This window comes from Fukomys damarensis, unplaced genomic scaffold (assembly GCF_012274545.1).
Source record: "Fukomys damarensis isolate Sample0158 unplaced genomic scaffold, DMR_v1.0_HiC HiC_scaffold_24, whole genome shotgun sequence".
Lineage (NCBI taxonomy): Eukaryota > Metazoa > Chordata > Mammalia > Rodentia > Bathyergidae > Fukomys > Fukomys damarensis.
Window position 1 is genome coordinate 9,832,482 of NW_022900936.1, and position 16,698 is coordinate 9,849,179.

At 44.1% G+C, this 16,698-nt stretch overlaps 1 protein-coding gene across 1 annotated transcript; it reads left to right on the plus strand.

Annotated features, from left to right (window-relative positions):
* Nucleotides 1–2,504: 2,504 nt before the first annotated feature.
* On the plus strand, nt 2,505–13,359 carry LOC104851514 (60S ribosomal protein L27a-like). The gene is given in 4 exon segments (XM_033768049.1): nt 2,505–2,660; nt 9,315–9,460; nt 12,859–13,022; nt 13,025–13,359. Coding segments are annotated over 4 exon segments (801 nt in total).
* The last annotated feature ends 3,339 nt before the right edge of the window (nt 13,360–16,698 follow it).

Sequence of the window (16,698 nt, forward strand, 5' to 3'; positions counted from 1 at the left end):
AGCTTTCTTCTTAACAACTCGTTTACTACAAAGTTGTGCTCCCACAGGCGAAGATGTCATGGAAGAGGAGGTGGTGACCAAGTGTTTGCTCAGTTGTTTTATCTTGCTTAGTAAAAGCAACCACCAAATGCTTTCTGGGCCAGGTCATCGTGACCAGCTCAAGATTTATGCTCTTGTTTTCTTTTCCTTATTGTTCAAGATAAGATTATCACAAGTAAAACTTTAAGGAACTTGTTGCATTTTTTAAAAGTTGATGCACACATAATTGTACATCTGGAATAACATTTCAGTATTTGTGTACCATATGTGATGATCAGATGAGAGTAACTGGCATATCCATACTGCAGCCATTTATAATTTCTTTGCATTTGGAAAGTCCTAGATCCTCTCCACTAGCTATTTTGAAATAATCAGTATGGTAGATAACCATCGTTACCCGACTACACAGAGAACAGAAGTTATTGCTTCTATACAATCGCACTCCTAGGCCTACTGTCCATCCTCTCTCCAACCTTCCTCACTCCTGCCCTTGCTGGACTCTGGGAATCACTATTTTCCCCTCTACTATAAACACCTCATGAATAACTTCAAAGGGCAGCAGCACCTGCAGGTGCACATGGGGCCCCTGGAAAATATTGAGGCACGACATTAAAGAATAGTTCTGAAGCAGTGTTTTTTTGTTTGTTTGTTTGCTTTTATTCTGGAGTACATTAGCTCTTCCAGAAGTTTAAAAATTTCAGTTCGATGATAATCTCCCCGCCAAGGGGATGTCTACCTTTTATTCCCAACGCATCCATGTACCCAGAAGCAATCCATCCAATGCAAGAGTTAGCACAAAGAAGAAGCTTTCTCAAGGGAGCCAGAGCACACGAAGGTGGGGTCCTCCAGACGTGCACCTCTGAGTCTCCCACTTCACTCCTGTATAACAGGAACTCCTTTACTACGCCAGTGGTTTTTACAGGACGAGAATGGAGATCCCACTGCAAGAGATTTTCAAGGAGTGCTACAGAAAAAAATGTCTTAGATTGTTAGAAAAGCAAACTTCTTTGCACAGTTCACTTCAGGTAGGCTCTGCTGGAGGTACTTGCTGCACGGGAACTTTCCAGAGCTCAGATTGATCACAGTCCTGAGCATGTTCTACTGCTGGCTGTTCTCCCCAGGTTCTGACATCCTCTGGACTTCCTCTTGACCTAACACAGAGGTCTGCTTTCAGCCTTTTCAAAGCAACATGACAGTTTCTTTTCAGAAGGATTTTTAAAAACAAGGGCCTTTTCCCCCTTTGGGGGACTACCTCAGGGAATCCATCCCCTTTTTGCAATCAGTCTGAAGCCCCAAACAGCAGGTCATCAATCTCTGCAGTGAGGGCAGGATTAGGCTGCTGCAGAACAGGAAGGTAAGAGTGGAGGAAGGAATGAAAAAGGTCTGAGGTTTTGTGTAAGATTTAATAAAAAACAAACAAAAATAGGAGTGGTTGCTGTTCACATTTTTCAGGTTGTGAAAGTTAGCAGGGATTATCTGGAGTGTGGTTCTAAGCTGCATTAGTGGAGAAAATCCAAAATGCTGTCCTCTTCCCAGGCCAAAAAGCAGTGTGCACAGGCTGCGTGCCCATCTGGGTCACTAGCCCCTCCAGCAACCAGGCAGGCGAATCACCTGCACCATGGTACAGTCGAACCAGGACATCAAGGTGACTCTTCTCTGACCAACAGGGATTGTACCCACCTGGTGGTGCGTGGCTGTGAACAGCAGAGCCGGAATGTAGGCCAGACCTCCACACTGCACTCTTGATGACAATCTTTTAAAAATTAATGAAAGTGTTTTCTGGAGTCAGCAGAATGGACCTATTGTGTTTGTGTTTTGGATCTCCTTGGGACATAGCAGCACTGTTTGGTTCATTGCCAGGTAATAGGACATAAACAGAGGCAGACTTAGTATAATCTGTTCCAATAATCTGCAGCCAAGTCATGTTAACTGTGTATGGTGCAGTCAGAGATTCATCATAATTTGATGAATAGAAGAAAAGCAATGGCTAAATTGGTTTATTGTAGGGCAAGTGGTAGACAAGCTACACAGAACTCAAAAGACCTGTCTCACAAGATTCATTTGGTCAGTGGCAATTTAATTTAAACAAAATAGCATTTTAATCATTGAATTAGATTATTTTGCTTTAATTTTATTGTTTTGCAGTTTTATATAATCAATATATAAATTACTCTTGTGGTTGCATAAGAGTTACAAATGGAAGGCTATATTTAGTTTTAAAATCACACATTGTAATATTACAATAAAAATAATTTGTCAGCACTGGGAGATATCAAAAATTTTTTGTCCAGACCCTGGAGTATAGCAACATGAGGAAGAAAAGGAGTGAAGTGGGTCCTTGGGATCCAGCAAGGATCTGAAGTGAGAATTGAAGCCTAAGGGAGAGCAAGGAGAGAGACTTCAGTGAAGAAAAAGGAGGTGGCAAGCGGTGCTTTCTCCCTAATCCCTGACTTACTGAGTGATGCATGGTGAGTACTGGCCACCCCAGAGGCTTCAACGGAGAATGCACCAGTGGAACAGAGCAGTGGAAGCAGCAGACTGCAGTGACCGATGAATTACTAGGGTTCAAACACCCCCCAGGAGAGGGCGATTGGCTAGTAGCCATCTTGGAGAGGGCCCAGGTGAGCTTGGAACCCAGAGCAGCTGTGCTTAGCTCCACCAGAGTGAGAGGGAATTGAGTTCAAGTTGGCAGAGGGTCAAGGGGCCCAGTTCAAGCCAGCAGGGAGCCGAGCTCAAGTCGGCAGGAGGCATACAAAGTATTGCAGGTTGAACAAGTTGGGTTCCAGCCTGAGCTTCGGAACTAAAGGTGTAGGCTTGCTGGGATTATCCACTACCTTGGTGTAAATTTACAGTGGGCTTACTGGGATTGATCAATGTGGAGCTGGGCTTTGTGTACCCAATCTGTCTACCAGCGACAGCAGAGATACACCTTAAAGTGGACATTATTTTCTTGTTTTTCTTGTTTGTCCTTGTTTTTATATAAGCGAATGCTGTTTCTAGGTTTTTTTTTTGGTTGTTCTATTCTGTCCCTATTTTTATTTCTTCCTTCTCTCTTTCCCTCTAGTCTTCTTCACCAGTTCTTTGTGTAATCTTCCTTTATCCTCCAGCCTTGCTTCTAATCTCTTCTTCTACTTCTCTATTTCCCCCCCAATCTCTTTTTAAAATTTTCCCCTGAGGGTAAAATGGCCACATTGAGGGCACACTTATTGTATACAATTTTCTGGATTGTTTTTTTAGATTTTGTTATATAACCACAAATTAGTTCAATAGATTGGCAGATCAATACTTAACACAGTCTGTCATTTTCTAGACTGTGTTTGATGCTATTGTTATTACTGATTTTACTACTGTAGCCAAGGTAACAATAATTGTTCTAATCAGTTGAACTCACTATGTAGCTGAGGCTGGCCTCAAACTTGCAGTGATCCTTCTAACTTAGCCCCTGAGTGCTGGGGTTACAGATATGCACCTCCATACCTGGTATCAAGTTGTTTAAAATGATTAAAATAATAAAAGATATGCTATGATCATATGGAATAAAATTAGAAGTAACAGAGGAATATGGGACATTCCAAAAATATAGAAATTAGACAACACAATCTTAACCAATAAAGAAAATTAGAAATACACAGAGGTGAATGAAAATAAAAGCACAATATATCAAATTTGTGAGATACAGGAAAAAACAGTACTTTGAAGAAAATTTATATTTGCAAACCCCTAGATTAAGAAAGATCTCAAATCAGTGTCATAAACTTTCACTTGCTTGCCTAGCTTAAAGGGGTTGGAAAGATATCCTGTATTCATGGATTGGAAGACTTAAAATTGTTAGTCTGGCTTTATTACCCAAACTGATTGACAAACAATGTGTTCCCCGTAAAACAGTAGCTTTTTTGATTTCAGGAATTGATAAGTGAATCCTAAAATTCTTTCTTATTGTGGGCTTCCCTGTGTGTTGTAGGATGTCTAGCAGTTTCCTTGCCTCTATATAGTAGATGCCAACTGCTATAAATCTGCGTTAAATGGCTTTGGAAGCCATCAAAATTGCCCAGGTGGAGTCACAGGCCCTGGATGTAGAAGTTCCCTTTGCTCAGAAACATTAAATCCCATGCACATAAGAGGCCCTGACTGTCTCCCACGGGTTACCCCTGCACACTCAGAGCCTCAGTGTCACGCACAAATTCACTCATGCAGTAACTCGTTCTCCAAGGTGATGGCTGGTCATAGTTTAAAAAGAACAGACTTTTCTGACAGGGAGATTTTTAGAACTGGTAGTTGCAGTTCCTGCAGATGGTCCCCAACCCCTACCACACAGTCATCTTCTTCCTCCTCTCCTGCTTTGCCTCTCTACACCTGCACTTCTGACCTGGGCTGCTTCCCTGCTGGGATAACCCCGACCTGTATCCCTACAGGTTTGTGCCCTGTTACTATGCCCTTGTCAGTCTTTGTTGCTGCAGTACCTAGTTATGGTCATGACAGCACCAAGATGTGCCCATGTTCCAGATCTGCTCATCCTTGCTCCATATATACTTATAACTTCATCATCTCCAAATAGATGGGGCGAATTTTCCTGCCTGTGTAGCACCTCCTTCCATAGCCTGCTGGACTAGTTCTCGTACTTCCTGAAACTCAATCTGTCCGGGTTTGAGTTTAGTGGAACCCTGACTGTGTCCTGGGTAAAGTGTAACCTTATGCCTCCCCACCAATGAGGAAGCAGAAGCATTTTGAATGATATAGAATAAGGCACTGCAGGCAGGATAATGTCCCTTTGCCCCAAAGGTGTCTCTAATCTCCGGACCCCACAGATACAAAGATGATTGGAATATACATTGTGTAACAAAAAATTTGTTTCAGTAAAAGGCACCTTGCCATGAAACCTCAGAATGCATCTACTGCCTTTGAGCACACATATCCCATTGTTTTTATCAATTTGTGAAGTAGGTCTAGAAGTCCTCTTTTGTGTCTCCTTGAAGTATGATAAAAATTGTGCAGATGTTGCTACTGAGTGCCAGCCAACAGAAATTCATCCCTGTAAAAACATAACAGTGATTTCTCACATACTTTCATTCACTGGTTCTGGCACTGTGTGACTTCTGGCTCTTCCCCAATGTCAAAATGACCACAAGAAGTAAACATTTTGAATCGGTTCAGGACATCAAGGCAGCTGTCATAGCACAGCTAAAGACACTCACAAAGAGGACTTCCAGAACTGTTCCAGGAAGTGGCAAGGATGTTGGGATAAGAGTGTCCGACACAAGAGGAGCTATTCTGAGGGGGATCAATGGCAAGACGTCTTCATTGTAATAATTTTTTGAAAATTTAAATATTAGCTATAACTGATTACATCTTGTATGTTTCTTTAAATGGCAAAGAGGGAGTTGAGGTAGCTTGTGGAGCTAAGATTGATCATCAGCTGACTTTAACATAGGGAAATTTTCATGAATTATCTGGTGGCCTCAATGTATCTAAGGTCCTCAAATGTGAAGAGAGAAACAGAAGTCTGAGTCAGAGTGATGCTATGTGAGAATTTAAGCAGCTGTTGCTGACTTTGAAAATGGAAAAGGGTTCTCAGCTAAGGAAGGCAGACAGCCTCTAGAAGCTTGCAAAGACAAGGAAATAGATTCTCCTCACAGTTTTCTATATAGGCACACAGCCCTACTGACAACTTAATTTCAGCCCAGTGACATCCACTTTTGACTTCTGAACTATAGGACTATCAAATCTATAATGTAATAAATTTATGTTGTTTTAAGATACTGTGGTTTGTTAGAATAGCAACAGAAAATGAATAAAGCTGTTAGCTTTCCATTACTAAAACGAAACACTTGAGATAATGAGCTTACAAAGATGAAAGGTTTACTTTGGCTCACAGTTTTAGAGGTCTCAGTTCATGGTAGGTCGACCCTGTTTCTTCGGGTGAGACAGCACATCATAGCAGGAGCCTGTGGTGGAGGCAAACTTCTTACCTCATGGTCAGAGAGTAAAAGAGAGTGAAGAGAGGACTGGGATCCATATTCTTTCAACAGTAGGACCCCAATGATCTTAAGAATTTCCACTAGACCAGTGATACCCTACTGGGGACTAAACCTTTAACTCAGACCTTTGGGGGATACCTATGTCCAAACCATAGCAGATAACTATGTGTAAGGATTAGAGGTGGGAAGAACATTCTGGAAGACTATTGCTATGCCTGGGGAGGGGTCTGAAGTTCTTTAGGGAGCAGACCTGGCAGTGAGAAAGCAAAGATGGACATAAATTGGGAGAAAGCTAGGACACAATGAATCTGGGGACAAACTTACCAGGCAAACAAGAAGCCATGCGTGTCTTCCCACCACTCCTCACCACGGAGTTGAGGAGAAGATTCAGTGAGAAATGAAGGAGCCGCAGGCAAGTTGCTGGACCATATCAGCCAGCAACAGTGGCTGTGAGCTGCACCAGCCCTGGGACCAGGCTTGGCCTCTCCCTCCACATCTGGGTGATTTGCTCTGGAGGCAAACACTTACCTGGAGCCATCCAGGAGAGGCAATTCTGGGAAATGAGCATCTGCTTGGCTATATGGATACAGTGAGACGCCACCATGCACTCTGTGGGCCCCTGGACAGTGGTGGGGCTGTGGCCCTGCCCAACATGCAGAAATGGTATTAATTCCAGTGAAATGAATTGTGTCCCTCCAGGGTGAAGATGCCCCATAATTAGAACACCAATGAGTGGGAGAAGGATGCTACTGTGAAGGGCTCTGCATTGCCAAGGCTGCCATGGGTCGAGCAATTTAGTCTTGGCAAGAGACAAACTACACTGTGGGCCCGCGCACAGCTTCTGTCATGCAGCTCCGACACTGGCGGGTGTGATGGGCATTGACCGGTCACCCGTCCACCTGGTGCTGCAGTGCCCGCCCGGTAGTGTGTGGCCCCTTGTGAGTGCTGGCCTGAGGCCTACCAACCTGCACACTTAGGGTGTTCTGACTTTCCAGTTTCAATCATGCTAGGCTCCAAGCCGCTTGCCAGTGTGGATCCAATCCAAGGGACTAAGTAAAGTCAGGCAACTCCTTTATTCATTTAAAAACATGAACTGAAAATAGCACCAACAGGGCAAGTACTGGGGCCACTGTAGTGAATAAGACTGTCTCACTTCTGATTTTTGGAGCCAGGTATTTATGAGGGAGGAAGCCACTGAACAAGTATTTCTAGGGTGACATGAAGAGTGGAGTGCTGTGGGAGGGCACGGCAGGGGGCCTGATCCGCCAAGGCTGGGCTGTCAGGGGGAAGGCTTCTCTGAAGAACTGGTATTTAGGTCGGGAACTCAGCCAAGAGAAAGGGAAGAGGGAATCTTACAGGAAGAAAGAATGTGACCAGCCTGAGGTGACAAGAACATGAAATCAGGGTATTCCTGTGCTAGAGGGCTTGTCCAGGATCTTGATGTCCTAAGCAAAGAACTGAGCAGGATGCCCCAGAGTAGCAGAAGGATCAGTGATTGATTTGAAAGAGAAAAGACAAGAGCCACTCCACAGAGTAGAAGCCATCCACTGGGAATAGCTCACAGCACCAAGGGGCTTGGTGTTGAGGGTATTAAGCCTTAGGGTTTGCAGTGGGATGGAGGGTTTGGTCCAAGGTTTGACTCTTGCTAATGAGCAACCTGACTCAGCCCCTCCATAGGGTCATGGAGTCTTTTACCCTTGCAGGAAATGTCACTTTGTCTGCAGCCCCTGGGATGGTCACATCTGCATAGTCAGTGACATGGTAATTAGCTTTGGCATTTTCCAAGGGTTGCTGAAGACTACTGGACACATGCCTGGGGACTTACCGTACATGAGCTAAATTACCTGGTTACCTTCACCCATTGTGTTTAGACCTGGGCATCCTGGTCCTGGGTGTTTAACTTGGAAGGTGGGTCTAGTCCCAGAAAGCGGGCTCCAGGTGGACCCTCCCTTTCCCCCAGAAGTTTCCTTGGTTACCATATGCATCAGATCTAGTCCAGGGAATGAGCTTTAAGGTGAGTGGACCCTTCCATCTTCAGTTGTTTCCCTAGCTACCTCCTGCCTCAAAGGAGCAGGAACAAGTTCAGAAATAACCAGCTAGGGAAGGTGAGGCTCGGAGGAGCAGGGCCACATCCAGCAAGACACAGGGAAGCAGGGCGGTAGGGGAGAAACCAGGGTTCAGAATGTGTCTCTTCATGATTGCACTACCCTGTGAGGAGAATGAGGTAGAGAAGGGCAGGAGAGGCAGGACCACCAGATGGGAGGCGAGTATGCGGCCACCCAGGGAGGAAAGATGGCAGCTTAGACAGGGCAGGACCATGGGGTAGAACTGCAGGGTCCAAGAGCTATGCAGGAGGTGCAGTGAGTGGGACCTGGTGACGGCCTGGACGAAGAGTAGGAAAAAGGAAGCAAGAAGGACACTCGGAGGTTCTTGGTCTGAATCAAAGACAAAGTGTGACCATTTGCTAGGACGACAGAAAGCAGAGTAGTCTGGCCCCGAACTCATGGCAACCCTCTGCCTCAGCCTCCCTAGTGCTGGCATTACAGCCCCCAGCAGTACTTTTGAAGCTTAGGATTACTAGAATTTCCAAATGAAATATAGGACATCCAGTTAAATGTGACTTTGAGATAAATAAATGGTATGTCCCAAATATGGGACAGGACATGCTTATACTAAAAATTTGTTATTTATCTGAAATTACAGATAGAGCACATAGATGACATCCATGCTTATGTGGCAGACACGAATTAGACGACTTTAAAGAGAGAATGATATATCCCGTATTTAAAAAGTCCTAATCATTTCTGTAAATAAAAAATGCTAGTGTATTCAAAGCATTATAGAGTAAATTTTTTAGTGTAGGTATATCTAGTGAGGTATTTGGGACATAACTCTTGGACACTTAAAACTGCTTAGTGAAATTCAAATTTAACTGAGTATTCTGTATCTTTGCTAAATTTGACAACCATAAGTGCTACATATTACCTTCATGTTTCCTTATGACATGGCAATTTAAGGACTGATTTGAACTCGAGTCCTTCATTCTGAGTTACACTTCCTGCCTTGTTGAGACAAAGTTTCACTAGGTTGTCCTCGCTGGGCTTGAACTTGCTACCCTCCTGCCTCAGCCTCCTGGAGTGCTAAGATTGTAAGTGTGTGCCACTATGGCTGGCCAAGAATCTGTTTCTGAAATACTTGCTAGTTGTGAGGCCAAACAGGGTGACTTGTTTCCCCCTAGTGGTGAAGAAGATCAAGACACGTATGTTCAATGCTCCCACTTAATCTGCTCTATGCATGTAGCAAGGGGCTAAAGCATGCGGCTCGCTTTCCTGGAGCTTGTCATGTGGCAGGGGCCTTCATATAAAGCGGTACCGGTGCTCTTCCCGGGGAGCGCACCGGACCATCATGCAGGTCCAGATGGGTGAAGGTGACTTCTACGTGTGGATGTGGGGGAGCTAACTTTGGGCGATCCCAGAGTGGATGAGGCGCCTTTCTGTTGCAAAAGTCATCATTCTTTGTTTGTGCAAAATTCCCACAGTATTAAAAGCATTTTAAAATTGGAGAAGATAGTAAAGTATACAAAAAGATACCATGTTCTTTCTTCCATGTTTAAGGACTAATTCTGGAAAAATAAATTCTCCACTAGAAAAGTAGGAAAGTTGATTTTCTTTCTTATTCCATTTCCCTCCAGCTCCTTCCTCTCTGAGGGATCCAGAAAACCTTGCTGGGTTGAGTCACTGTGAGAAGTAATGTTTAATTTTACTTCACCATTGAGCGGTGTTGCTTCTAATTTCCTTTCTCCTCCAAGCCTCCCACACTTCTTTTCCTAAGTCAGAATGTCTAGTCGGTCGACTTCCTTTCTTCATATTCATCATTAATTACTTCTCTACCCAGAAGATGTCTTCTGCTGGAATTCAGGGAAGAAAAAAATTCATAGAAAGGGCAGAAAATGGCATTTCCTTTGTATGGAAGATGTCAAATTTTCTGGTGTGTTCCTCTGAGGTGAAAGGAGACACTATGTTTCCATCAGTGTAAATACCCCACCACAAATATACACATACATTCACGCTGCCCTCAGGACCAGCAATTCTGTTACTACCCTAAGCCCAGGAAAAAGGTTGTGAGAAAAAGCTGGATGTCACTGCTCTTTGTCACTATTGGTAGGTATCAGAACTTTTCTCGGGCAACTATTTTCTTCCTGGTCCATTGTGAAGAATAATTTGAGGATGCTTATTAGAAATAAAAATATAGAAGGATTCTCATCTTGAATACAAAGTATGCTCAACTTCTGAGTTGGATGCATTTAGAATGGGGGAGTGATCTGGATTTGCCGGTACACAACTGTAATCCTGGCTCTCAGAGGCTCAGGCAAGGGAGCCAAAGTGAGATTGCGGCCAGTATGGGCTACAAAGTGCGTTTAAGACCAGCCTGAACCACTGAGGGAGCTCCTGTCTCAAAAAACCCACATGTACAGTGGCACCTTGGTTCATGAGTAATTCTTTCCACAATTCTGGTACCAATCATGGAATGTATTCTGTATCCAAAATCATGGAGAGAACTAAGTCTATGAACCAAGGCATACCCACCCCATATATATGGAGACGGAGAGGGAGAGAGAAGGAAAACAGGATCTAACTGTGAGATGGAGGGGGAACCTCCTCAGAACGAAGAGAAATACTATTTGCAAAGGGAAAGCAGTTTAATTCAGGAAAGCAAGGAGCCTGCAGTGCCACTGCAAGCTCTTACTTAGCGAAGCAGTCCTCCCACTAGGGCTTAAATTCAGGCTGTGCAGAAGAAAAAAAAAGCAAACAATTTCTGCACAGGCTCTGAAGACAGTAATGGAAGGATGCTGGACACTGAAGCATGTTAGTCTCAGTCCTCTATTATAAGTCTCTTGTTTATTTTTGTAAACATGTATACCTGATTTCACTCAACCTGCTCTTCTTTTTCTAAAAGCTTGCGGTTCAACATTAGGTTATTTGAGCTCGTTCCATTTTTCTGATGCGGGAATTCACTGCTATAAATTTCCCTCAGAGACTGCTTTCCAGTATGTTATATTGGCATTATTAATTCTATAAACTGTCCAATTTCTTCTTTAATTTCATTTGTGACCCATTAATTTTTCAGGAGGGTATTAATTTCCATGTTTATGAGATTTTATGGATTCTTTTGCCATTGGTTTCCAATTTCAGTGCACTATGATCTGATAATTAGAATGTACAATTTCAATTCTTTGAGTTTCCTTAAGCATGTTCTGTGAGCTGGTACAGTGGACCCTTGACTTATGAACTCAATTCCCTACCAAGGGCTGGTTGTAACTCCAATTGGTAAATTACTTTCAAAGTCTCTTGTATAATTTTAGGCTTCACTTTCTTTTAGGCAGATCTGTCTTCAGAGAGACACTGGCCCAGGACTTCTCAATTAACCCCATACAGGAAAGGATGTTGTATTGTTCCTTCCAGAACTCTTTAAGGGTTAAATCTGTATTTTAGACCATCTGGAAGCACAAGTGGTCAGCATTTGGGTTGTAACTCAAGATGTTGGTTGTAAGTTAAAGCTAAAATTCTGGTCACAACCCAAGTTGTTTGTATGTCAAGCAGGTCATAACTCAAGGATCCACTGTATGTGGTCTGTTTTGGAGAAGGTTCTGTGTGCAGAAGGATGTGTATTCTGTTTTGGTGGGGTGGAACACTGTAGATATCTATTAAGTCTATTTGTTCAAAGGCTTGGTTCAGCTAATTTTTTTTAGTTGACCTATTTGTGAAAGAGTGGTACTGAGGTTCCATTAACACTGTATTCAGGCTTGATTGTTCATATCCATTAATGTTTCTTTTACATAGCTCAGTGTGCTGGTATTTTGTGCATATATATATGTATGATAGTTATCTCTCCCTCTTGGAATGTTCTCTTAACCAGTGTGTAGTGACTTGTCTCTTCTGATCAGTCTTGGCCTGAAATCCACTTGGTCTTCAAAAATAGCTGTCCTGGCTTTTTTATGGGTTCCTGTTGTAATGGAGTATTTTTTTCCTTATTTTCAGTCTGAGTTTGTCTTTCAGTTAGATATGTTCCTTGCATGCAGCATACTCTGGGATCTTGCTTGTTGATCCATTCTAGGGCTACATCTTTCTTTGGTGTCTTCTCATTTTGTGTTTTTGATTTGTTTCCTGTATTGATGCTTGTAAACTGCTTATGGAAAGTAGCATTATTACTAGTATCAAGACCTTCTTAGGAAATGAGTACTTTTCAGATGTCTTCCATGTGTAGATGGCTTTTGAGCCTGTCCCAACATGACTTCCTCTTCCATTTACTAGGGATAAGAAGTCACTGTTGCACCTAGCACCCAGTTCTTTGGTACTGGACTATGGTATTGTTTATGATCTTCTGACAACCTTTGTACTGGCATACAAGGGTGAACAATTGGTCACAACTATGTCACCTTGGCTAAAGTAGTACGATGAGTAGCAACATCATCTAGCACAGTTTATAAAGTGGCAAACGAATGTGATTATTGATTTGCCACCTTTAACCATAGGAACAAGATGAATAGTTACATAACAAAATCTAAAATAAACCCAGAAAATTTTATATAGTAAATACCCCCTCAATGGAGCAATTTTACCCTCAAGGGAGAAAGTTTAAAAGGGAGAAGAGGAAGAGGAAAAAAACAGGGAAAAAGGAGAAGAAAAAGATTAGAAATGAGACTGAAGGACAAGAGATTACCTGTACTTTGGAAAAATGGTGAAGACAAAAGGGAAAGAAAGCAGGAAGAAACAAAAAACAACAACAAAAACCCCTCTAGACACTGGCCATGTACCCACATTCGATACCTCACAAAACTTTGCAGAGTCTCCCTCTTTCCTCTGGTCGCTGACTCATCAACCAAACTGAGGAAGACCAGGAAACGTTGGGGCCAAGTGAGCCACAGCCATGGCTACATCGGCAAGCACCGGAAGCATCCCAGAGGCTGGGATAAGGCTGCTGGCATGCGTCACCACAGGGTCGACTTTGACAATATCACCCAGGTTACTTTGGGAAGGCTGATATGAGGCATTACCACGTAAAGAAAAAGCAGGGCTTCTGCCCAACTTTCAACATTGATAAGTTGTGGGCATTGGTCAGTGAGCAGACGCAAGTAAATGCTGCCCAAAATAAGCCTGGAGTAGCTCCCATCATTGATGTAGTGAGGTCTGGCTACTACAAAATTCTTGGGAAAGGAAAACTCCCGAAGCAGTCTGTCATTGTGAAGGCCAAATTCTTCATCAGAAGGGCTGAGGAGATTAAGGGTGTTGGGAGGGGGTGTCCTGGTGTCTTGAAGCCACTGGAAAGGGGGCTCATTAAATGCTAACAAGTGGTTTTAAAAACAAAAACAAAAACAAAACCCTCTAAAACAATTTTCACTCTCATGAATAAACAAGAACAAACAAGGCGGGGGGAAGTAAACAGAAAAAAAAGAGGAATTTATGTTTTTTTAAGCCTGTGGTTATCTTTTAGAGTGTAGTTTTGTGGTAATATCCATTTCCCAGTGTGTCTTGGTTGTCACTGGTACATAAAAGGAAGGAGACAGAGCCCAGATCCATGTTGGCTGATCCCAGCAAGCCTGCAGTAGAATTAAGGTGGGATGTTAGATAAACCCATCGTTCCTGGATTTCAACTCTGTAGTTCAGGCTGATCCACGTCTGTGGCTGTGAGGCTGGGGCTCAGGTTGTTCAGCCCACAACACTGGGTATCTTTTGCCAACTTGACCTCAGCTACCTGACCCTGGATGTCTCCCAGGTCTACACCTCACCCTGACACTGGTCACCCCAAGATGAAGCCCATCCATGGTCTGGGTCCTGGGCTCAGCTGGCCCCTACCCAGAATGTCATCCAGTCGACCACCCTCTCCGGGGGATGTTTGGACTGAAGTCACTCACCAGCCACTGCAGACCACAACATCCACTGCTCCATTCCACTGGAGCATTTCTCCCTGGAGGCCGCTGGAGTCACTGGCCATCACTGTGCCCGTACAGATTTGAGCCTGCTCACACCTAGCGCCAGGAGTCAGGGAGAAAGCACTATTTGCCACCTCCCTCTTCTGCATTGAGGTTCCTCTTTTTGTTCTCTCCAAGGGCTCCAATTCTTGCTTCGGCTCCTTACTGGGTCCTAGGCTTCACTTCTCTCCTTCTCTTCCCCAAGTCGCTGTACTCAAGTGTCTGGAATCTGAATCTTGGAGAGGTTGATGTGCTGCTCCTCACCACTTCGCCATCTTCCTGGAAGTGTCTAGTTTTGTTCTTTTGAGACAGGGTCTGGCTATGTTGTTCAGGCTGGCCTCAAACTCTCCATTATCCTCCTGCCTCAGACTTCCAAGAGCTGAGATTACAGGCATGCATTTCCCTGCCTGGCATCATTAGTCCCTTTTAAAGTCAGGAGCTGGCACATAAAAATGTATTACATTCAAGGGAAATTTTAAAAACACACCAAAACCAAAGAATTTTTGGTCCAGTGTTTATTACATAAAATTGTTTACAATAGTAAAAACTTAAGACAAAAATACAAATCAAACAAGACCCAAATATGTTGCATAGCAACAATGAAAATTTGGCTATGTCCTTCAATAAGCCAAGAACACACACACGTTTCAGAAATATGCACCTGGTGCCCATTTTGGATCCCACTCATGTATCCTGACTTCCTGAGCACCTTCTCGGTGCAGCAGCCCTGCCACAGGTGCTGGGGACACAGAGGTGACTGAGGGGGGCCCCTGCCCTCACAGAGCTGCTGCTCTAGGAAGAAGACAGACATATAACATAACACACAGCTTGTCAGGCAGTCGCAGGGTTGGGGGAGACTTTCACAGACCACCAACTCCTGAAGAGCAGTTGAGGCTGCTTTACATGTCGTCTCTCTTAGGGGAGAAAGCTACAAACTTAAATATTGTCCCTCCAGAAATAGGTATTGAACCCAGGGCTTTGTGCATGCTAGGAAAGCATTCTACCACTGAGCTCCAGCTCTAGATTTTTTTGTTTTTGAAAAAGGCTCATGCTGTTTCCCTGGCCAGTTTTGAACTTGTGGGTTTAAATGATCTTCCTGCCTCAGCTTCCAGAGTAGCTGGGACTACTAGTATGCACTATCTTGCCAGACCTAAATTATATTTTTGTTGTTGTTGTTTTTTATAGCAGGGATCAAACTTACAACCTTGTGCTTATGAGGGAGGTGGCAATGCCACTGTGCTAAATCCCTGGCCCTAAATTATATTTATAAATTGTTTTACAGGTTGCAAATTTTTGGTCAGACTCTTAAAGTTCATAGCTCTGAGCAGCATTTCTAATCAGAATCTGTATTAATAAGTACTTTTATGGCTGTGCCACTACAGTAAGGCCCACATCTTAAGTATGAGCATATCTATATACGTGCTATCGGCCCATGTCCGTTTCATATTAACAGTTTAGCATGTTCGTCATATAAATCCTCAAAACAGCCTGTCCCTAGAAACTACCAGCACTATAATTTTCAGGCAGTTTACTGATGCCCCCAAATTCATGGTATTTCTAAGAACAAACTACTGTTCAGAAGAAATACTCTCTTAAAACTAAGCAGCACATCCTTCTGAAGAGCACTGTGCAGTTAGAAAGGAACTCGGAATACAAGGCAAAACAGAACCCGTCTGCTATCCTTTCTTTCTGTTGCCATCAGGTTTGTGGAAAACCACGGTGGGTTCAAACCCAAAGGCTTGCATTCCCACAGCTTGGGGACCTACAGTTTCACTGGCACCTTTTACTGTTACGGTGTGGGGTTTCCCTCTCCACATCCTACAAGGCTGTTTGGTTTTAGGCTGCCCAGAGGGATGCAGCGAGTGCGAGGCAAGATCACTGAGAGGCAGTGCTGACAGGGGTCACGAGCTGTTCCCGATTGTCCCCTCTTCAGTGGCCCCTTCCGGGATGACAGGGCCATTACCATGCGCAGCAGCAGAGGAGCTGCGCTTGGGGGTCACTGCAGGGGTCCCCAGCAGGGCGGGTCTCCACAGGACCCCACCTCCTGTGTGCTGGATGACTCTGGAAGCCGGCAGCAGGTCAGGAACACCTGTGGTCTGCACACCTGTGTCTGCACCCAGGAGGAGCGGAGCACTGTGGCACCCCAACCTTCCCTTCCACCAGGATGACTGTGCCACCTCGGCAGAGGTGTTGGCCTTGGTCATCTTCCTCCCCAACATGCCTTCACAACTTCTCGGGTCCCTCCTGCAGTCACTGGAGGGAGAACTCTGTCCTAGAGGCCACCAGGATTCCTAGACTTCCTGCTGATAGAGGACACCCATGGATGATCCCAAATGCTAAGTCACGTAAGAGAAAGCCACGGGTGCCTTTGGAAAGCATGGTGTAATTTCTTCTGTTTTTTGAGACAGAGTCTTGCTATAGCACAGGCTGGCCTTCAACTTGCAGTGATTCTCCTGCCTCAGTCTCCTGTGTCCTGGGAATACAGGTGTGTGCTACGATGTCTAGCTTTTTAAACATTAGGCTTTTGTTCCTTTCGCTTCTTTCCCCTTGTCTTGATATTGAATAACTTGCATTTTTCTCAAGTGTGTACAGGCTGAGTGGAAGGGACATCTGAATACTGCTAGACACTATTTTTCCTTTTACTTTTCTGAGACAAGGTCTTGCTATGGTTCAGGCTGCCCTTGAACTCGCTATGCAGCACAGGTTGGCCTCAAC